Source organism: Sebastes umbrosus, chromosome 16, assembly GCF_015220745.1.
Source record: "Sebastes umbrosus isolate fSebUmb1 chromosome 16, fSebUmb1.pri, whole genome shotgun sequence".
NCBI classification, from domain to species: Eukaryota; Metazoa; Chordata; class Actinopteri; order Perciformes; family Sebastidae; genus Sebastes; species Sebastes umbrosus.
Window position 1 is genome coordinate 5,767,890 of NC_051284.1, and position 23,230 is coordinate 5,791,119.

General features: G+C 38.5%; 2 protein-coding genes across 3 annotated transcripts in view; one reads left to right on the top strand and one right to left on the bottom strand.

Moving 5' to 3' along the window:
- Positions 1 to 23,230, bottom strand: part of babam2 (BRISC and BRCA1 A complex member 2) — a 120,468-nt gene that overhangs the window by 88,264 nt on the left and 8,974 nt on the right. Inside the window, exons 1-4 of one of the 2 annotated variants that reach the window (XM_037796514.1) lie at positions 22,616 to 22,746; positions 21,283 to 21,438; positions 17,657 to 17,733; positions 10,472 to 10,566 (exon numbers count right to left, since the gene is read on the bottom strand). In XM_037796514.1, the coding sequence (XP_037652442.1) occupies positions 10,472 to 10,566; positions 17,657 to 17,733; positions 21,283 to 21,419 (309 nt within the window). In that variant the 5' untranslated portion in view covers positions 21,420 to 21,438; positions 22,616 to 22,746. Of the gene's footprint in view, positions 1 to 10,471; positions 10,567 to 17,656; positions 17,734 to 21,282; positions 21,439 to 22,615; positions 22,747 to 23,230 lie in introns of those variants that run through there. The other variant, XM_037796515.1, reaches the window with a different exon arrangement.
- Positions 22,873 to 23,230, top strand: part of rbks (ribokinase) — a 43,162-nt gene continuing 42,804 nt past the window's right edge. Inside the window, exon 1 of the mRNA XM_037796516.1 lies at positions 22,873 to 23,002. The gene's annotated coding sequence lies outside the window, so the exon portion shown is untranslated. The remainder of the gene's footprint in view (positions 23,003 to 23,230) is intronic.

Consider the following 23,230-nt stretch of genomic DNA (forward strand, 5'->3'; position numbering starts at 1 on the left):
AGGGTGGGCTCCCCAGAGGGCAGTTCCTCTCAGGGAGTCCCCAGAACTGTTTGGTCCGAAAATGCCTATAATTCCATTTTGCACAAATTCAATACCTTTAACTCACTGAACATACATGGGTGTGTACGATGTGGAGGGCAGACAATTTATGATTACAGAACAGTGCATCGCAATCACAAAATGACTGTACCGCCACAGCAAAAACAAGCAAAATACACTATCATAACTATCACAACCAGACATGCTGCAGTATGTGTACTGAATTAAGAACTTTTCATGTCAAACACAAAAATCATTCAACGGATTTATATTTTTTGGGATATCTCCATCCAAATATTTGTATAAAACATTAAATCAATATTTAACCCTATAGTCATCATTTACTGAATTAGGGAAGAAAAAAAATAACCACATTACGCAACAGTACATCTTCTACGTCAGAGATTTAGTAAGAAACTGCTCTCCACCTTCCCTCCCTCCTTTCCTGCCTCTGTCTTTGCCACATCCTCCTCTCTGGTCATTTTTCCCAGTTACTTGTGGGTGGACCTACTCTGCTGTATTCCTGTCACTAAGTTTGGTGAACACATGTCTTCCAAAACTCCTTTCCACTGAGCTTTCATCCCTATTAGCCAGTAATACTGACTGGAATAAGGTCACTGATAAGCCACAATGGTTGGAACAGTCTGGAGATAGATATTCTGCCAAACTTTAAAAGGTTTGATGACAAATTGGTGATGAAAGCTGATTTGATTTTATTTCCCCAGATGGTTTGCTTAAGTAAAGCCATGTTTGATTTTTTAAAGAATAAAAAGGAAATGCCTTATAAGATTCAGAGAATAAGATTACAACAAACTAACAAAAATGTTTAAGCCACTAGGACCTACTGCTGGAAAACACGAGGCCAAAAACTGACGACAACAAAAGTAAATGAATACAACAAGTTTTCTGTTTGTTATAAATACCATTTGGGAAAAGACTGCCTATGCCATTGCATTTTTGCACATGTCCAAGTCTTTTCCAATTCCACATCCATGTCAACACACTACACACAAAAACTATAATGCTGTAAATGCTACATTCAGTTGCCGTTTTGGTATCTCCTTATTGATAGACTGGGCAGACTAAATATTAGAAACACCTCTCTTTATAATGCACAATGTACAATTTTAACAGCATCTACAGCCTCCAAAATGAACATACATTTGAATCAACACCTCCTTAAAACAGTTGCAACAACAACTGAACATTATAACCTCAGTGAAGGTAGGATTTAAGTCGTTGGTATTGAGAGCTAGACCGATAAATCTGCATATTGGTATCAGTGTCTCGGTTGATGGCTAACAAGAAACTGAAGTGCAGAAATGCCAAATTAGTTTTTAAGTAATTTAGAAAAAAACATTACATAGTTTGACCATTAGAGAGCACTGAAAAGTAGATTTTTACACTTTAAATTGCTCTGCTTGGTACTTTGGTTAACATATTAAAAAGAAAACAAAAAAAATGAAGGGATCTTTCTACATTTTTTTGTTTATGTTAAGTATTTCAAAAAGAAATACAGTCAACCAATACATCGTAATCGGATCAGAAACCCCCTCCCCAACACCTTTTGAAGTCGGAATTGGGGGGAAGCGGGGAGCATACATTTGTAAGGGTCACATTACGCTTCCACCACATGAATATTTGTCTCTCAATAAAGTATAATGAAGCCCACATGACAAACAACTTTATGCAATTTTACGCTTCATGTTTTGGTGCGATCTCCATCCTGCCCCAGTGAACTGGCAGTTAAGACCATTTGAACTGTTTGACCGTGCAGATGTACAGAACTCAGTCAGCCAATAAACACTCATGCACTGTGTTTGTAGATGGAGAAGTTAATTATAACCTCCGCCAAGAAGGTTATGTTTTCGGTTTGGTTTGTTTGTTTGTTTGTCAGCAGGATTACAGAAAAACTACTGGCCATGGAAGAACCCATTACATTTTGGAGCGCATTTGAATTACGGGGGCGGTTACGCAAATTATTTTTTTCCTTTCATTAACATTGCGAGATAGGGCAGGATATGGCCTTGGTGGAGGTCTGCGCTCTCCGACAGGGGTGTAACAGTACATTGATCTGGATCAATATATCGATTCAATGATCAACGATCCAATATAATTGATGCAAAGGGAAAATATCAATACATATCAGCATCTTTAAGATACACCTTTATTTTGAAATTCCCACTTTATAATTATTCTTTTTATTTAAAAGATAAGATTGTTGTTTCATTTAAATGTCTGGACGAGCTCAGTAATAAAATTGTCAAATGAAATTTTAGGTGTATTTTGTGAGTTGAAATAAATGTAACAGACTGTGTTAAATGGGTTTATGATATTTTCTATCGATCGCAGGCCATTAAATTGAATCGTATTGTGGCAGACGCAAATATCAGCATCAAATATCGTATTATTGTCTAAAGAGTCAATATAATATCATATTGTGATGAAACTTGTGATTTACACCCCTATTCTGCGAGCGCCCCTCTAGATCTGACATGTTTTATCACCATGTTTAGTACTCTCTCATACACTGTTTACACTTTATGATCGCTCTCATTAATATCTTTTTATAGCCATTAACTTTCCAAACCACTTCATGTACAGGCTTCTTGCCACACTTTCAAGTGACGTATTTTTGTAGGCCATCCATGCAGTTAGCATCGCCCTGGTTCTCTTGACAAAAAGCCAATGGCATTTTTCCACTGGCTTATTGCAGAAAATAAGCTTTGCGGCAAACAAACGTTTTTGATACTTACACGTTTTGTTCAGCAAGATCATTTTCAGAAATTAACAACACAAAATGTTAAAATCTCTTCAGCTTGTGTTAACAATAAACCTTATTTTAGACAACTAATAAAAAACAATTCAAAAAACCCATTGACCTCCAGACGATGGAACCGGAAGTGCTAAAATGGTAACTCATTTCCGGGTTTTAGGACCCAGTCCTGTCGCACTCTGTTTGGAATAAACATTTTTTCCCTTTAGATGAGGTCGGACGACACTTTGTACGAATTAGTTTCAGGCATAATTCAGCCTTTAAGGGCAGTTGTATTAGACTACAGTAGTTTTAGCTGTGTGTCCGAATTAACTGGCAACGGAGTTGGACGCCTACATGTACTGTATACACGCTACCCTGCACTAAGCCTAGACTGGGCCAGTCCAACAATATTAATTCAGTTCCCATGGTAAAATCAACATTGCATGTTCTATACAATTTAAAACTTTATAGTCTCTACATGTTCACCGCAATTAAGTAATCTCTTACAAGCCGCCTTTTAACTACCGACTGGAATCAATTAACTCTTTAGGTTGGACAGCTATAAATGTGTCAGAGAGGCTAAGCAATGATTACAGTTTCATTTGAAGATTTATTTCCATGTTAACCGGAACAATGGCTCCCACCCTGCCCAAAATAAACCCATTAGACCGGCAGATGACTTTCCACAGCCCTAACAGCATTAACTTTCATGAAGCTAGTGCAAGAGTATATGTGTATGTGTATCAAAGCACGCTGAGGTGGGGAACTGCCCTGGTGGCCAATTAGCCACGATCTGGATGCCATTTAGCCTACATTTGCACTCACCAGTGAACCCTTGCACCCTAGCAACAATGCAACAGTGAACCTCAATAAATTTGTGGCAGACTTTGCTCATATTCCATGGCTCATGGAACTGTTCTGCTATAAAAAAGGTTTATTTGAGGGACATGTGGCCTCATCATTCATCTGGGGTATTCAAGTCTCTTTCATCCCTCAGAGGCATTGTGGTTTACATGTTTAAAGGGCTTTTCTTAATAATCACCAAGGTTGGAGGATTCCTTCATTATTGTTGCTGTAGTATTTCATGATTGAGTGGCCTCATGCAGGCAGTTCAGCAGTCATTGCTCCACCCGACGGGGACAGAAAACAATACTGTGAGAACTGTACTGCCGGGGAGTGCTACAAAACAATATCAGAATCTTATGAGAATCACATTACTGGGATACACAAAACTCCTTTTTTCATTTCTCTAATCTAGGGATGCACCAATACCGATACCGAGACTGATTACGATAGCGATAGTAGAAATTGGATATCGGGCCGATACGGACTCAAATAGCTAGATCGGGTATTGGTGACAATCGTAGACTGTATATAAGAAGTGGACGTAGTCACCGTGATGCCACCCATTGGTTTGTGGACTGCCGTTTTGAAGCCTCGAGTTTGGCATTTTGCCCGCCACCATCTTGGTTATTTGCGATCAGAAGTGTCACGAGAGGGTGGAGCTAACAAATGAATGCTGAATAAGACATTTTTAGGTGAAAAGGATATAATAAACCTTCGTGAACTGAAAACACACTGTGATAGGGTTAAAGTTCTAAGACACGGACAATTCCCAGACCGGACAACACCGTGACAACCTGTCGATCACAAGGTAGCCACGCCCTAAATCATACCCTGTTTTATGGTCTATTTGACTCTAAATAGGACCATAATTTACTAAATGAACATCATACTGTATTGAAGAAGACTTGAAACTAGTGATTGAGACCATAAACTCACGTTTACAATGTTTACTGACGTAATAAATCAAGTGAGAAGTAGGCTCATTTTCTCATAGACTTCTATACAATCAGACTTCTTTTTGCAACCAGAGGAGTCGCCCCCTGCTGGCTATTATAAAGAATGCAAGTTTAAGGCACTTCCACATTGGCTTCACTTCTCAGACCCCGGAGGTAGCCAACTGTATGGGATCGGTACTCAGTATCGGCCAATACCCAAAGCCCAGGTAACGCTATCTGTATCGTGACTGCAAAAGTCGTATCGGTGCATCCCTATACTCAAAACATTACATTCAGTCTTGTTATATTTAGAAATAATTCAGTTTTCCACTTATGGTACTTACAATTACAAACTGCTGGTAAGTCACATGTGATAATTAAAGCTGAAGATAATACGATATCTAAATTGATTATGTGGACTGCTCTCAGTCTCCACTTTGGATGCTGAGCAAATGCAAGCTAAAGTTATAATTTCACAGACAGAATAAGCTGCTGCTGGAGATCCTGATGAGGGTGATTTAAAAAATGTATGCGATATACTTAAAGTCTTACTGAAGGATTTTAAGGTTTAGGGGCAGCTGTTGGTCAGTACTCTAGAGCTATCAAGCTGCGATTAATCGCGATTTAATATTTTAATCGATTGACAGCCCTAGTTCTTACAGAGGTTGACAGCCAGAAACGTCACGAAAACAGCACAATGGAAAGAAAACACAAAGAAATAGACACCGCCACACACTTCTAGTAGGTCATAAGTGATAATTGAGAAGGATTACTTTTGTATCAATCCATTGTTTTTTAGGAATATCCTACTCATTGTGCCTTTAAGGGGGACATTGTCGCAATGGCACATTCTAGCTTTACTCTGCTTCAGTGAATGTGTAATTTGCTGAAAGTCAAAACTTTAAGATTAACATTTCCAATATGGATACCATAACCGTACTGCCGCACTGTGTGAGGTGTGAGGTGGCTGGATGTATCCTGTGCATGTTTTAGTCATCTTTTCTTTTTTTTCTTCTGTTAACAGCATTACATGTCTCTGTAGCAGAAACATGGATAACTAACCTCTGGTGACAGCAGGGAAAAACACAAGGCTAAAGAGAGTAGCTAATGATACCCTTGGTCGGCTGTAAACAAGCGCAATGTGTTGCTGAGACATCAAGAATTCAACCCGCCACTGACAGAGGACCTAAAATTAGCCTAATGTTTTCCCCCACTGGATAACAAAGGCCAGAAACATATTGCTCGTGAGGGCCAAAAGTGAAGTTTACTTCCCATGGAATTTATCTGTTAACAGACATTTAGTCTTAACTGAAGCATATCATATTTTTATATGTCATTAAATCAACAGAATTGTATCATTTTGTTTAAATAAATAAGTCAGATGCTTCTTTAACTATATACAAGTCACCATAAACACCCTGGTCCCTTTGCTATAAAGTGATTCTTTCTAAATTCACACTGCTAGTGCTGATGGTAAACATTTCCCAGGGGATATGGGGGGGAATTTAAGGACTTGCTGGGAACTGAGCGTTTTAAAGAGTTAGAGGGGGTTGTACTTACTGAAAATGTACAGGAAAAAAAAGGAGTGAGTAGGAGAGGAGGATCTCAGGCAGAGAGACAGACGAAGGAGGATTATGAGAGCATGAACAGCAAAACACAGTAAGAATATAAGTGAGGAAAATAAACAAGCGCTGGGGCTGCCAAGCACTGGCTCAGCAGAGGTACTTCCCCTTATGTGCTCAGCTGGATTTGTGAGACGGTGAGCAATACTCCCCTCTCTTCTCCCAGACTCTGACACAAGCAGGGGAATTTAACTTCTCCGTGCTAGGCGGCTTCAAAAATAGCACTGGATAACTGCTTGGTATAGTGACTTAACAACAAGGAAGTAAGACTGCAGAGCTCCATCAAGGCCTGATAATCTCCCCAAGTCAACGCTGTACTGAGTTGATGACCGCCAATAGACATTCAGTTCTTAGTCAATATTGTACAAGGTAATTTATGTGATTGATTTAGGACAAATATGATAGATATTGGCACGAAACACGAAAGGTCTAGCCCAGTATCCACAGGAATTACGTCCACATTGAACGATTATGAACCCAAGATTTACGTTAAATGCCAACGTTCGGTACCAATACAGGAAGTCGGGTGCCCTTTATGTGTTGAAGCAGAAAGAAAGGGTGTGGAGGTCAGGGCGGTAGATGGACGTGTATGACATCCGACTATCATGCAGGACACTGGAGATGGGGTCCCTCACAGACTTACAATGAACATCTTTTATTAACCCCAGCTACAATCTTTCCTAACCTTATCCAAGTGTTTTAGTTGTCTAACCCTAACCATATCTAAGCAATATTTTACTTGCCATGACCAAGATATTTCGCTAACCTTAGCAGGCTGGTCTCATACACTGCTCGTAGTTATACAGTACTTGCGAAAAGCAATGCACTGGAATGCATAAGAAAGCTTTTCATAAGATATTGTTGTATGAGGATAGCCATACCGTAGCTGCCATGTGCAGATTTTGCAGAAAGATTCAAACATATGGGTGTACGCATAACTTATTAGGTTAAAGGCTTTTGCACATGCCTCTTCCGTTATTGACATTATCGCCATTATTTATAGATGAGATGATATTTATACAGAGGTATTAAATGATTGGGGAAATAAGGGATGCTGTATTTTCATTGTTGTCTGTGTCTGGTGTGTTCACTCTGTAATTTGCATGTGTTTTGTTTGTTTGTTTCTTATTTTGATCAGTTTTTTTCTTCATTCTATTATTATTAAATTCATTAAAAATGTTTATATATATATATATATATATATATATATATAAAAATTCTTCTTTTCATGAACAAATGGGAAACTATGTATCTAACATTTTACAATTGCACTGTAAATTAAGCATATTTTCTTTTTCAATAAAACAAGAACAAAAAAAGGATGGAGGAGAAATGAATGAGAAGTTGTTGTTTTTTTTCTGAATGTAACTATACAATAACAAAATAATGATTATATAGACACCAAAGAGAAATCCTTTGCTGAGCTTTATCAGCCTTCAGATTCAGTTATTAGGTTTGTTGCAAAAACACTGTTGGAGTCTGTATAGTGATTCTGTAAACAACTGTAACCTGTAGATCTTTGAAAAAGTAATTTCACCTGGTAGCCTAATGAAAACCGATCAATGAGATGCCAATAAGTGAGCTTAGCTCCCACTGATGCCACCAAGTACATAAAACTGGCTTTTATCATGAGCATTTCAGCTTCTTAAACAGATTTCCATGTCTGGGATACAGGGATGTGCATTTTGTTGATGCTACGTTTGCCTTAAAATGAAGTACAAAGTCTTGAGAGGAACCCGAATGTCTGACAAGGAAGGGCATACAAAAACAAATAACAGCTTTCATTTCAAGACCAATGTTTTCTTTGACTTTGCTGGAAGTGTGCTACTCCTTCCTGGAGTGTTGACGGTAATTATTGGCCTAAAAAGCGTTTTAGACAGACCTAGTTCAAAGCCAGTTAAAAAAAACTAAGAAATTAAATTATAAAATAGTCTTTTAAAGTAGCCCTTTTGTAAATTTACGAGAAAATAGTATTCCTTTCTACCTTTGAAAAAAAAAAATGCAAGATCTGACCATTAAAACAATTGTGTAGGACTGAAAATTAAGTACAAATGTATACAGATTATCTGGAACATATGGTCATGTTGTAACCACTTTCTGTGGAGCAGCGGTTTGTATTACATGAAAACCACACCCCATTTCAAACTAGACAGTGTTGATGCAATCATTCTTGGAAAACCAGTTCTTATACTAGACATACAATTATTTACAAAGTCTAGATACTTTCATCTCACCATTTCCTTGTTAAAGTTAAAAGTTATGTCAACACCGGGAACAAGTTCTTTAGAAACAAAGATGTCAATCTTCAAAAGTTATAACTATAACTAAGACGCCATGAATTTCCCCTGTGGGTACATTATCATGAACCTCAAAAACGGTTTGATCAACGTGTTGTTGATGCCGATCTGGGTGTTGGGTAATCTATACTGTCTTTATTACAGGAAAAGGTTGACATACATATTCTACACAAACAAGTACAGCCCCCTTCCTCATGTTTAGGCTAGCCTGCTAGTGAATCAGGGCCTGACAGAGATAATAAGATTTGCAGATAACAAGAAAGTCAAAACAAAGTTTATGGCATGATAAAATACATACAACTGCCAATTATTGCAACATTTCCAGCTATCTAACAGTGCACATCCATGGTGGTTTAGTTTGCTTTTTGCTTTTACAAATACCCCTTTTCCACCAAACATCAGCGTGTATATGCACATCTTTTAAAAAGTAAGCAAACTCGCTAAAGAATAGGGGTGCCCCCTTTAGTCGCTTAGTCATTTTTTTATGCTTTTTTCATGCTGAATGACCTATTTCAAAGAAACTTATGAGCACATCTCTGGTAAACACAAGATTTAAAGAGATGAAACTCAGTTTTACAAATCCGTCAATTAAATCACCTAATTGATTAGTCCAGTGATTCTCAAAGAGGAGTCCGGGAACCCCCGGGGGCCGGCAAAATTATTTACTATAAATGATCAAATTGTGCTGTATCATTAAAAAGTGCATATCTACCAATGGGGAACCATTTGCACCAATAAAACAAGCATACTGTGTCCATTACTCCCACCCACGTTAGCTTTGGGCCAATAGAAACGCTGATATGATTGTGACACATCACGTCTATGTGTCATGAATCAGTCACTTCTCTCACTCGCAACGCAAATTTAAAAGAGTATATTTGTAAAAGTATAATAGTGGTATTAACATGATTCAAATTGAAATGTGTTTCTGTGTATCACTACGAAACAGGTCTGAAGTATTTAGGTTGAAAGTTTTTTTTTTTATACGGATAGTTCCAATGGCATTTAAGAGTACAATTGGTAGTAAGCATTATGCTTAATCAGTGTTACGATTATGAGGGGGTCCTTGCAAAAATTGTCTCCCTTGTAAGGGGTCCCTGGCCCCAAACAGTTTGAGAACCTCTGGATTAGTCGAGAAAATCGTATGCGTGTTAGTCGACTAAGAATTTCTTTGTTCAAGAACAGCCCCTACTAAAAATAGGCGATATACTACTTTATTTCCAGTAGATGAGTGTGTCTTTTTCTGATGTGTCACGTTCGACGTCACAAACGCGCCAGAAAGCAGACTTAGTAAACGGAATAAAGCAGCATGGAGGCCAGTGAAAATGTTACGGCAGTTTTTTATATCTGTCACTTCTTCAGTCTCTCTTTCAAACTCGGTGGAACGATGTTCGAGCGCTGCTTGGTCGGATACGGACGGAATTTGTGGCTGAGATGACAAGGAGTCATAGTGGTCGTCGCATCGCACCGAAAAAAGGGGCAACAAATTAATGTGTCCACCCGAGTCTCACGTCTCCATCACTGCCCATCGGAGCTGGAGCCGATAAATACCCGTGACTACTACAGAGTCGATTGTAACCTTCCACCACTGAAGACAAAAGACAGATGTTAGTGGGTGTTAGTGGGTTTTTTCGTCCAGTGGGAACGGGGCTTAAGTGTTTATGTGGCACTGCTTCAACTCCCTCTAGCTTCTGGGATCAGCAAAGTTGTGGTGATCGGCACTTTTATGCATCTGCCTGACATTTAGGTCCACATAGGAGAACCATGCAATATGGCAAATGAATAAAAAAAAAAAAAATCTGGCTTTAACAAGTGGAAAAGAACAAAAACAAATCAAGTGGTACATTTGTTTTCTTGTGCAACAGTGTAATAAAACACAGCATATATTCACTGTAAAATAAAACCACATTTTGAATGCATTTTTAAGTCTTTCAGTAAAAACAACGACTCTCACACGAGTGGAGATTCACTCACCGGTAGTTCTGAGGGTTCAGGGAGGAACTCGGCATCTTCTCCAAAAATAAAATCAGGTGGCAACTCTGGATATTGTGCATTGAATATGATATCCCCTGGGAGAAAAGAAGGAAAGCAGATTACCTGACTGATGACTAACATGGACAACATGCACTGAAAAAGTAGACTTGCTTGCATGTCATTGTGTGCTATAAAATGACCGAAACGTATCAAGGGATCAACCTGACTTCCATCTCATATGACCTCATTTTCATACTCTCTCTGCAAAAAGACACTCCATCTTTACAAGTCATTTTGTGTCGAACTGAGCCCTGAAATGTAATTTTCTTTTGACAAGTGGAAAAAAATGTGTAATTTTCTTAATACTAATGTGGCAATCTGACTTATTCCATCTAGTTTCTAGATATGGAGAGTCATTTTTCGAACACTGCTGAAATAAGGAAAAAACAGCAGATGGAACACTTTGACATTATCTTGACCTGAACAGTCTTGAACCTGACATGTAATAGCTTGTTAAAACCGACAGTAGACAGAATATTTTTGGCATCATTAGGCAAAAAAATAATAACCCTTTTCAGCATATTGTAGTTCAAGTGTTCTGAAAGAAAACTAGACTTCTGCAACTCCTCTTGGCTCTGTTTTCAGGCTTTAAAAAAATCTAACAATCTTGAAAACATTTTACACGAGAAATAGGCATTACAGTAACAGAATATTGATTCATATTTGATCAGCGCTGCCTTGTTTGACCGTTTGATCGGAGTTCGCGAGTGACTGACAGCTGCTCAGAGACGGCAAGGCTCCAGCTTGGCTCTGATTGGTTGTTTTCCTCCGGTCTGTGAAATCTTGCAGATGCCGTTAGGAGCGCCGGGGGACACCGGAGGACACAGATGCAAATGATTTTTTTCACATTACCTGTCTCATGCACTACTGTCAGGATTGACTGTTTTTATAAAAAATTACTTTTTTTTTTTAATCATATTTGCTCCAACCTGCCTACCCTAGCTTTAAGGCAGCTGCTTTTTTTCAGCGGCTTCCTTAACAACCGCATGATGTGCATTGGAGCTCTGGGGTCTTTTTTATTTAAGTACCTAGAGTAATGAGCAAACTTGACATTTACCATTAAAGCCACTCAAATCCTGCCAAACAGGTCTGTCTTGTAAAGATAATTGCATACAGTGGGTACTTTTAATATAGCACACAAAGCTAAAATGAAGTTTGGTTTTAGTTTATTCACTCCAAATCTGAAAGGAGTGAAACCAATGAAATACTATAATTAAAAAAATGCATAATTCATTAAGAGAAAACATAAAAAAATTCAGACTGGAAATGGCTCTCGCCGAGACAGGGACAAGCCCATCATAATATGATCACATAACACACTGCTTGTGCTGGTTCACAATGTTCTGATATGTTGTTACACAAGTCTATTTGCGTGCTGCAAGACTGTTCTGTTCTGCTTTTTTTTTTTTTTTTTTTTTCGCCTTTCCAGCCGCAGCAAGAGGACACAAACGTACACATATGGAAATATTTTTCCAGAGGAGAAGAGTCAAACGAGGAGACGAGAGGACGGGCTGTAAATCTGTTACAAACCACTGGCAGCGTGTCAGAGATGTTGCTGGCGTGGTTCCAGAGGGAAATGGAGGTCTTGTGAGTGCAACCTTTACAGGTTACATAGGCTTTTAAATACTGCCTTCACACAGCACTGAGACTGCAATGAAAAGTGCAGTCTAGTCGCTGCATAACGTGACTTCTCCGAGTCTTCTATTTCAGCCAGACGTTTTATTGAGGTCATAAGGGCTTAATATGTACAACTACAAAGGCCACAAATTGTTGTTTAGCAGTACGAGCCACAGTGGTGAAGTGGAAGGGGGCTGGGTTTTTTGCATTAATGGCACTTAGGTCTGTGCTGTGCTTTTTTGCACGCTATCAGTAGGCAGGTCCACAGACTGGCAGACACAAACCTGCTGCCCTGCATCCTTGATTAAACAAACATTCTTCCTCCGGCCAAAGCACAGGAAGGTACAGCGACTAGTACAACAGCTGCAGAGATGTTGCATTCCAGTGGCCTGTTTGTTTTTATGTCAGGTTTCAAGGTTTTAAGACTTCTTCCTCAACTATGATGGATATAGTGTATATATGTATATATACTGTTCATATATGTTATTCCGACGGTCTGAAACAGTCCAAAAAATATGAGTAAACATGAACATCTTTCTCCCAAATCCAAAACTAGAGTGCTAAAACTCATACTTGTGATGTCATCAGGTCTAAATTAGGGCTGTGTATTGGGAAGAATCTGACGATACGATACGTATCGTGATACAGAGGTAAAATAAGATAAGATATTCCTTTATTAGTCCCGCAGTGGGGACATTTGCAGTGTACAGCAGCAAAGGGGATAGTGCAAAAAACAAGATGCATCAGCTAACACAGTAAAAAAAAAAAAAAAAAAACAGCTAAACAAAGTGAAACAAAATATGAATCATTTAAATAGAGGGAAGTATAAAAATAGGAGCAGTATATACAGTATTGACAAGAAACAGACTGTTAAAAAATCGCATAAGTGGAAAAATGATATTGCACAGTGAGAATGAAATGAAATGAAATTCCACCTGAAAATATTGCACATTATGAATTACACCTGAGTAGTAATGATAATGCACAGTCAGTATACAGTATAGTGCACTTATCGTCAGATTACGATTCAATATATCACAATATATTGCGATACTGTAAATAAGGCGATATATTGAGATTTGTTTTAATCTAATTTTAGGAAAACTGTCATAGTATAAAGAACACATCACCATATGCTTAAAATCTGAGCAAAAGAATGGAACTTTTTTATGGAAATTACATTTGTCACAGCCCCTGTAACATCCATCATCATAGCACTACTTTGAGAGGGCACTTGTCTTTGCAAATTAATGCAAGTATTGACTGAGTAAATCTTTGCATGTAAACTATTAATTAAAAATCGGTACAGTGTCTTTGAGAATCGATACAGTATCACAAAACAAAATATCACAATACTCAATATTTTTTATATTTTCTTACATAAAGTGTGGAGCTGCTCCATAGACAATGAATAGGGAAAGATGTTCTAGATGACACTGAGAGAACCCAGGGGAATGTATAATGTTCGGAGTATATGGGTACATTTTCTGTTTCACAACTGAGAACACTACAATACAATAAAGCTCATTTGGGTAAAAAAAAAAGAAAACAACACAAAATCAGCTCCAGACTTTATACTTGATGACATCACAAGTTTGATACTTCGTCCTCTGGTTTTTGGCTTTGAGAGAGAGTAGCTCATGTTCACTAACATTGATTAAACAATTTCCTAGGCCATGGAAATAACATATTGGAATTCTTTATTTACGTGATGTTCCCCTTTAGGTGTAAAGAAAGGGTAGATTATATGGCTCTATCACAATATATAACTCTGATTCCACACAGAAGAACTGTGTTGCATATCCTTAAACCTTACGTCTACACATTCCTCGAGTCTAGCTGCATCTTGACATACGTCACAATAATTTCTGCCTGGACAGATTTTTAGCACATCTTGCAAAATAAGCAAAGCCTACTTCCTCTTGCTAGACGTGTTTTTTTCCACAAGCAGGGCCACATTTACACCAAACTTTGTAGACAACCTAACAAAACTTCAAACTCTTGATGAATTTAGCATTTCATAATGTTCCCAAACTGCAGACTCAGGCCCCATCTACTGCAGCTTGTAGGCATAGTTATATCTATTTGTATTATTTAGACCTGCACATTAACAGGCTACTGTATTTCTTTTGCAAACCCTCTGAAAATGAGAAGGCATCTGTTCAAAGAACTTCTCCGTAACTCATCAGCCACAAAAAAAACCTGTTTCACCAACCAAGCTGGCAGATCTGGCTTGCATCATCTACTGTATCTTTGAAGTGGATGAGAATGGGTTGCAGATCCTGTCTGGAGTTGTGATAAATGATAATATGTGAAATAATGGGTGCATTTACCTAGATTGTTAGGTATTTTTACAAGCTTTGATATAAAACATTACTTTGTACTAGGGTTGTCAAAGTTAACGCGATAATAACGCGTTAATGCAAATTGCTTTAACGCAACTTACGGTTATTAGGTTGTAGCAGGCTCAGTTTTAAAGCTAGCGTGAAGATACTGATAGTGCAAACTTAAACTAAATGTTGGTGAGGAAAAACTGGCATGGCCATTTTCAAAGGGGTCCCTTGACCTCTGACCTCAAGATCCTGTATGTGAATGAAAATGGGTTCTATGGGTACCCACGAGTCTCCCCTTTACAGACATGCCCACTTTATGATAATCACATGCAGTTTGGGGCAAGTCATAGTCAAGTCAGCACACTGACACACTGACAGCTGTTGTTACCTGTTGGGCTGCAGTTTGTTATGATTTGAGCATATTTTTTATGCTAAATTAAGTACCTGTGAGGGTTTCTTGACAATATTTGCCATATTTTCCCACTCCCATGTTCATAAGAGTATTAAATACTTGACAAATCTCCCTTTAAGGTACATTTTGAACAGATAAAAAAATGTGCGATTAACTGTGGACAATCATGCCATTAATCGGGATTAAATATTTTAATCAATTAACAGCCCTGCTTTGTACCCATCTGCTGAATCAGTTCAAAACATTTATCCCAAAAAGCTTCCTTTAAAGCTGTAGTGCGCAACATTTGTCTCCCCACTCTGGCGGTGAGAATAATTACACAAACACTGTCGACGTATTCCTGCAGGTGAGCTCACCGCATCTCTCCCGCCCATCTGGAGTGTTTGGCCTCGCCGCTGGTCACTTTTTTTTTATGCCTCCGGGCAGCATGGCCTGAGACATTATGTTTTCTGGTGAGGGAATTTCTTCAAATTCGGCACAAACGTACACTTGGACTCAAGGATTAACTGATTGGAGTTTGGTGGTCAAAGGTCAAGGTCACTGTAACCTCATGTCCGTCCCATGCTCATGAACGCAAAATCTCAGGAATGCCTTGTGGGAATTATTTCAAATTTGGCACAAAGGTACACTTGGAGTCAAGGATGAACTCATTGGATTTTTGTGGTAAAAAGGTCACTGTGACCTCACAGAACACATTTTTGGCCATAACTCAAGAGTTTGTATGCCAATTGTGAAAATGTTACACACGTCCAGCAGTATAAGACGATGAAGTGATGACATTTTGGATGTAAACTGCAACTTGACTGGTTGGCGAAGGCATAAAACCACAAGGCGGTAATTCTAGTTCGACTTTAATCCTTCATCTGAACGCCAAGTTTGTTTTTTTATCTGGAGCATCCACTCCAGAAACTTTCCTTGGGATTTCCCATCATCCTCCTCGCTGCTGCTCCGTCGCTACGGTCTATACCCAGTTCCTGCCTCCTTTAGCTCCGTCTGGTTGACGTAAAACGCGTCACTGGTGCGCCAGTGCGGGAATGTCGCCACATACACCAGATATCTAAACTCCAGTTCAATACGAAATACAGAGAGCTTTCCCTGGCAGCGATAGACTTAATCAGCTTAGTGTGGCAAGGTCTTGAATGTAACGGACGTTCATATGTATGTAAAAAGTCCCGCACTCACGAGTTTTTTGTAGAATCCAAGCACAGTCGATTCCAACTAACTGACAAATACACATACATTTCTTTGCAAATGCCCTGAACTTGTAACTTGATTGGTGGCAAACCACGTAAAATTGAGAGACAATAACTGATAGTATCTTTTTAGGGCTGCCTTCTCTTAGTCGATTAGTCGACTAATCGGTTGTTTTGGTCTCAGTCGACTCGTAGTTATTTTTTTATGCTTTTTTCATGCCGAATGATTTATTTCCAAGAAACGTATGAGCACATCTCTGGTAAACACAAGATTTAAAGTGGTGCTTTTGTGATTCTTTGTAGAGAAACTCAGTTTTACAGATCTCTTGATTAAATCAATGAATCGATTAGTCGACAAAACCATATGAGTGTTAGTCAACAAATCATTTATTTGTTTGATGAAAGCACTAATCATTTTAGTACGTATGTGTACGCACAGGTCTGACATGGGTCTTGTGAGTCACCATAATTCCAGTAACACTACGTTGAAATCATTCTAAACCACAATTATAATCACTTAGCAACATTTGGTGATGTTGCCCATTGGGCACTTTAAGAGGCACACTCATACGGGAGAGTCTCTGATGTGGCGACTTGATTCAGAACTGACAGACCTTTCCAGTAAAACGTTTAGTAGCACCGACAACATGTTTACTGGTATCATTTCACTGATTAAGCATCACCATAATCACTCAAATATTCATCTTGTTTTTGTACTTGAAGGATACCTGTGGGTGGTTTCTTACTTCTTGCTTATAAAAACTGCAATTACAAAACATTCCTATGGTGCCGTTTGGCTAATTATGCACTTTGGTTCAACTGACACAGAATGTTTACATGGTATTTTCATTGGCAACCCTCTTTCTAGTCACTTAAAATTCTTGCCAGAATATTTCCGCTGTCTTCATTTAGCCTCTGGTTAGTTAAAATGTTTTTTGAATATGTGGATATCATTTATCCTCCGGCGTTGGTGACCTGAAACCACCCGTCATCTTCAAGCCAGCCTAATGTGAGACAGAAGTGGATCTCTAAAAAACTAATCAAGGTTGGATTGAAATGTTTTATCTGAAATAAAATGAATTCAGCATTTTTTTCAAAGCGCGAGCCCATATTGCTCTGGACAATTAATCAATTAACCCGAGCACAGTGTAAAACATGCAAATTGAAATGCTGTAAGCACTTACATCTTAGAGTACCAACAACAAACAAATGGATGAAAATGGAATCAAAATGGACTAAATTGTTCAATCAGAGACTGTTCCTTAATTTGTGTTTGCTGTAAATCAATCTAGGAAGACATTGGTAGATAAAGACTAACAGACAAGCCTGGTTTTCAGACTATGAAGAGCCTTAGCTGACTCCTAGCTCTACTTCTGCTACAACTACTACTTTGTGACCTAATGAGGCAAAGCAATGTTCTCTCCCAAAATTATTTTCTCAAAAGCCAACAATAACAACGACTCAACAAAGATTAGTGGCTATTCAACCAACATCAGGGACTAAACTGTTAGTTTTATTGGATTCGGAATCACTTGAAAATGGCAAATAGGAGAATGACTCGTTTACTTACATTTCAGGGTTTCTCCAGCATAGGGGATGTGAAGTTTGAAGCGATCGCAGCAGGGACCAGGAGTCAGAGATGTACATCTGAACATGGGAGTTAATAAAAAAGACAGAATCAATCTAACGGTCTGAGAACAGTAAGCGTCAGCAAGGTTTATGTTGAATTAAGCCACATCATAATTTTGACTGTGATGATGCAAACTTAATGTGTTCTTTACAGCGCCATATAGGGATGTGCATTGGCAAGAATGTGGCGATACGATACGTACCATGATACAAGGGTTACGATTCAATATCTAGCGATACTGTAAGCAAAGAGATATGTTGTGATTTTTTAAATCTAGTTACAGGAAAATTGTCTTAGTAGAAAGATCACACTGCCATATGCATAAAATCAGAGTTAAAAAAACGTTAGTAATTTATCCATTTTTTCCACGCTAACTGGTGACCCAGAGATACCACGTGATACCAACGACGTTTGGCTCACAAGCTTTGTTTGAAGTGGGAACCAAACATCAGATATCTTCCACAGAGATAAATAAAATATTCATTTTTGACCCGCCAACATTTCTAAAATGATTAATTCACAATCGTAATAATGTTTTTCAGGAAAAGCCATACTTTTATTTGGCACCTTTCTAAAGGCTCTGTGGATGTATTATTTGAAAAAAAAATATTAGTCTACATAAAAATGTTATCAATAAGACCTTTAAAATTCGATACAGTGTTTTTGAGAATCAATACAGTATCACAAAACATAATATCGTGATATGTAAGTGCATTGATATTTTCTCACACCCCTAGCGCCAAATCACACTACTTTCTTTTCATGTCAAATCCTTTCAACGCATCTGTCACTTTAAGACCTGTTGACTAACATAGACTGTACTGTATTATAAGAAGTGGACGTCGCCGTTACATCACCCATTGGTTTGTGGACTGCCGTTTTGAAGCCATCGCCATCTTGGTTTTATGCAACCAGAAGGTCCCAGACCGCACAACACCGTGCCAACAATCTGTCAATCACAAGGTAGCCGAGCGCTAAAGCATCCCCTGCTTTATGGTCTATTTGACTCTAAACGGGAGCATAATTTACTAAATGAACATCATGCTGTATTGAAGAAGACTTGAAACTAGCGATTGAGACCATAAACTCTTGGCTATTGGCTTCACTTTCAGACCCCGGAGTTGCCCACTGGTTGACAAACATAAAAAGGTTGTTTGGTCATTTTGGCACAGACCTAACCCCGTAATCTGTACTTAGTTCAATAGACTTTCAACACGTTTGACATCAGACTGCCAGATTTCAGTTTTGATTGGCATGACTTTCGTCTTTTCCGATAAGACATAAAAACAGGTCACTGTTAGCGTTGTAAAAACACTAGAGCAAGATGTCATCTCACCAAGCTGACAGAACTTAAGCTGCCTGAGTAATGTGGAGCTACTTGATCGGCTAAAATGCACCCAACTCCAAACTTGTTAATGTGTTCAACTTTTCAATTTCAACTGTCATGACTGACGTTTTAAAAGGATTTAGGTTATGCCCATTTTTCTCTCGCTTTACCTGCATGCACTTTGTGAGGGCTACATTAGTGTGATTTTCTTTTCTTGTCTATGTGAAATAATAAATTAATAAATGAAGGTGTGCTGCTGAGGCAAAAATATAGAGAACATTTTTCTCTTTTTTTTTTTAAATGTCAGAATCCAGGAAATCTGAGAAATCCAGCTGTGTACAAAAAACAATGAATGGCCATTAAAGCCCCCATGTGGCTGAATTTAAAATGATCCATTTTTAGTACCAAGCAGTGGTGGTATCACAAAAAAAATGTAAACAATGCATAGACTGCACCAATTTTCACTGGGATTGTCTAATTTCCCGGCAAACAACAAGATATGATGACATCAGAATTCTCTTATTAGTTTGTCATCAATAGCAACTACCATTGCAAAAAACACATTTAGTCACCTGTATTTTGAAAGGCAAGGCAAATCATTTATGCTATATAGCATAACTAACACATTTACATATACATAATAATACATAAATAGCTAATAAGAAATTTAGCAGTTTAAATATGTCACTTTGGGATACATGAATCCAGCAGCTATGGCACAGTGTTTGCAACAATTAAGCCTTCTGAATTTGCTACAACCATACCAAAAGAAAAACATGAATTCTCAAAAACTAAAATGGATTTTTAACCAATGGCCATAACATTAAAGGTGTTGTTGATACCATTGGCAACTAGACGTTGCACTCTCCCTCCTCCATTCCAAACTCACCCATTAACTGTTTTTTTCCACACTAACTGGCAACTTGATCGCTGATGACAAAGAGATACCACGTGATACCAACGTCGTTATATTATTAGCGCTGTAGAAGTGAGAACCAAATGTCAGATATCCTCCACAGAGATAAACAAAACATTCAATTTGGACCTGTCAATTTTTAAATGATTTATGCACAATCATAGTCATTGTTTTTGGGTAAGTCATAGTTTTGTTTGGCACCTTTCTAAAAGCTCTTCTTTTAAAGTATTTGTTTACATAAAAATGTTATCATTAAGACTTTTAACCCACAGTATTATCCAGGAGACTCCCATGCTGGTATGTTAAAGCTGCTGTGGGTAGAATTGGAGCAAATATTATAAAAAAAGTTATTTTTATAAAACGGTCACTATATCCTGACAGAAGTGCATGAGACAGGTAAACTAAATAGAAAAAAAACACGTGCCTCTGTCTCCTCCAGTGCTCCTGATGGCATCTGCAAGATTTCAAAGACTGGAGGAAAACAACCAATCAGAGCCGAGCTGGAGCCTTGCAGACTCTGAGGAGCTGTCAATCACTCGCAAACTCTGATCAAACAGTCAAACTAGGCAGCGCTGATCAAATATGAATCAATATTCTGTTACTGTAATGCCTATTTCTCTCCTAAAATGTTTTCAGAATAATCTTGTAGTGTACTGTTTAGCTGTAAAATGAGAAAGATTGTGACCTGGAATATTGAAGAATATTGATTCATATTTAATCAGTGCTGCCTAGTTTGACCGTTTGATTGGAGTTTGCGAGTGATTGACAGCTGCCTCCGTTGAATGAACAGCCATTAGGAACGCTCTCTCTCTGAAATGACCTGTGATTGGCCAAAGTCTCCCATCATGGACTACTAGATTTTGTAAAGCCTGAAAACAGAGCCAAGAAGAGGTCCAGAAGTCTAGTTATCTCTGAAAACACTTGAATTACAATATGCTGAAATGTTATTATGGAATTTTTGCCAAATGATGCCAAAAACATCCTGCCTACTGCAGGTTTAAGGAACAGTATGGTTATTATTCACAGAAATCTTTCAAATGCTAATTTGTAGTGGCAAAAAATACCTCCAAAAACCAGCCGCTACTCCCACTCAACAACTCTATACTATAGATCTGCTGACTGCCCACATTCTAACCATGATTCATTATGACTGTGTATATTATATGTAAATATTTAGCTATTTTAAATAACGTCATGTTGACAGGGTTTGCCCTACATTCCACCCATCATTCTCATATCAGCATCACTGTAGTGAAAAAGATACTGAATGGACCTTGATGTGTTTCACATGAGGTTAACTTGTGATCCAAAACTGCTCCTCACCCAGTTTTGAGGTCTGTGACACGGAGACAGTTGGTGGAGTCCAGTCCTACACGGCCGTTCCGCACAACGCTGGACAGCAAAGGCCGCAACTCAGGTGAGATCCGGTTAAGTGCAACCTCTGGGGACATGTTGTTCATTTTATCCACTCTGAGGAGTCTGTGGAGATACAGCAGCAATTCACGGAAATGCTTTAACGCAATTGATAATGAAAAAAAAATTACTAAGAAATAGCATGTATTTGTATTGAAGATTCAAAGGACCTGAGTTAACGTTGGCTACATTACGTAGGTGTCATTTTTTGTCATTTCCTGGTGTCATGTTTCTATGAACTTCACTTCACTTCAACATTCCTGGAAGTTTAAGGTTATGATAAAACCATGTAAGGGGCCAAGAGGTGTCACGGGGATACAAATGCAGCTACGACACCTCTTGTACCGTTAACTGTTACAGTCAGTGGTTCTGGGGGGATACAGTCTGTAAAGTTACACAACATTTTATGTCACTAGGCAAAGCAGCTTTATGTGTATAGCACATTTCAGCAACAGGGCAATTCAAAATGCTTTACATAAACATTCAAGAACATTGTGACAAAGTGCAAAAGAACATTAAGACATAATTAAAACAGTTATAAAAACATTAAAGATTAGAAAATAAAAACAAGCTACAAATAAAAGCTAGGATAGAAGCTAAAGAGTAAAAGCTCTAGTGCAGTATAAGATCATTATCTGGTTTAATAAAAGGCAGCAGCAAACAGGAAAGTTTTAATCACTGATTTAAAAGAGCTCAGAGTTGGAGTTGGTCCTGCAGGTTTCTGGGAGCTTGTTCCAGATATTTGGTGCATAAAAACTGAACGCTGCTTCTTCATGTTTAGTTGTGACTCTGGGGACACTAAGCAGACCTGATCCAGATGACCTGAGAGGTCTGGATGGTTCATAACACAGCAGAAGATCAGAAATGTAGTTTGGCCCCTAAACCATTTAGTGCTTTGTAAACCAGCAGCAGTATTTTGAAATCAATTCCCTGAGAGACAGGCAGCCAGTGTAGAGACCTCAGAACTGGACTGATGTGATCCACTTTCTTGGTCTTAGTGAGGACTGTAGCAGCAGGTTCTGAATCAGCTGCAGCTGTCTGATCCATGTTTTAGTTAGACCCGTAAAGACTTTACACTTTGCACTGTAGCTGAAGGCTCGCAAGCTAAGCTATCGTTAGCCACTGTTAGCTCACCACACAGCAGAGCGGCACATTGCCACAATTTAAACAACTAGCTTAGTCGAAAAAACAATGTCTTCTTTATGTTCCATGAACAGACAACATGCGGTGTGTGTTAGAGTACCTGAACGCGCTGGAAGTCGGATAAATGAAGCATTAACTCCAATGTTTACTTCATGCTCTTAACACTTCCGGTACATGTTGTTTTGGGTCCTTTTTGGATAGCCCCCTACACTTAGTCGTCTGTAATAATGCCTGTTCACACAGTGAGTGTTTTCACTCCCTGAGCCACATTTCCCGGTTATGTATACAGCTCATAAAGGATTTTTCGCTTGATATAATTATATTTGAACAAGTTTTAGACAACGTTAAGCTAGTATTCATTGATTTAGTGACAACAATGGGTCAGGCAACAGCTATGACGTCAGGCAGCTGTCATTGTGCACCAGTCGGTCCTGTCTGCTGTTGGTGTTGAGTTGTTTCACTCTGCAGGAACACTTTTGAATGAAAGGTAATTATTGTGATTCTCAACAACATTATTATCTCAACAAACCTGTGTTTGCCTTTAGTGTTTGTCTAATTGAGCTGAGTCACATTTCCTTTTTTGGCGAATTATAGGAATACAAATGCACCTTAAAGGGACTATTTGTAACTTTCAGAAATGCTTGTTAACAGCGACACCTGTGGCCTTGAAATCAACGAAAGTCAGCGTCGGGCTCGCGCTTGCTCGCTCTCAATA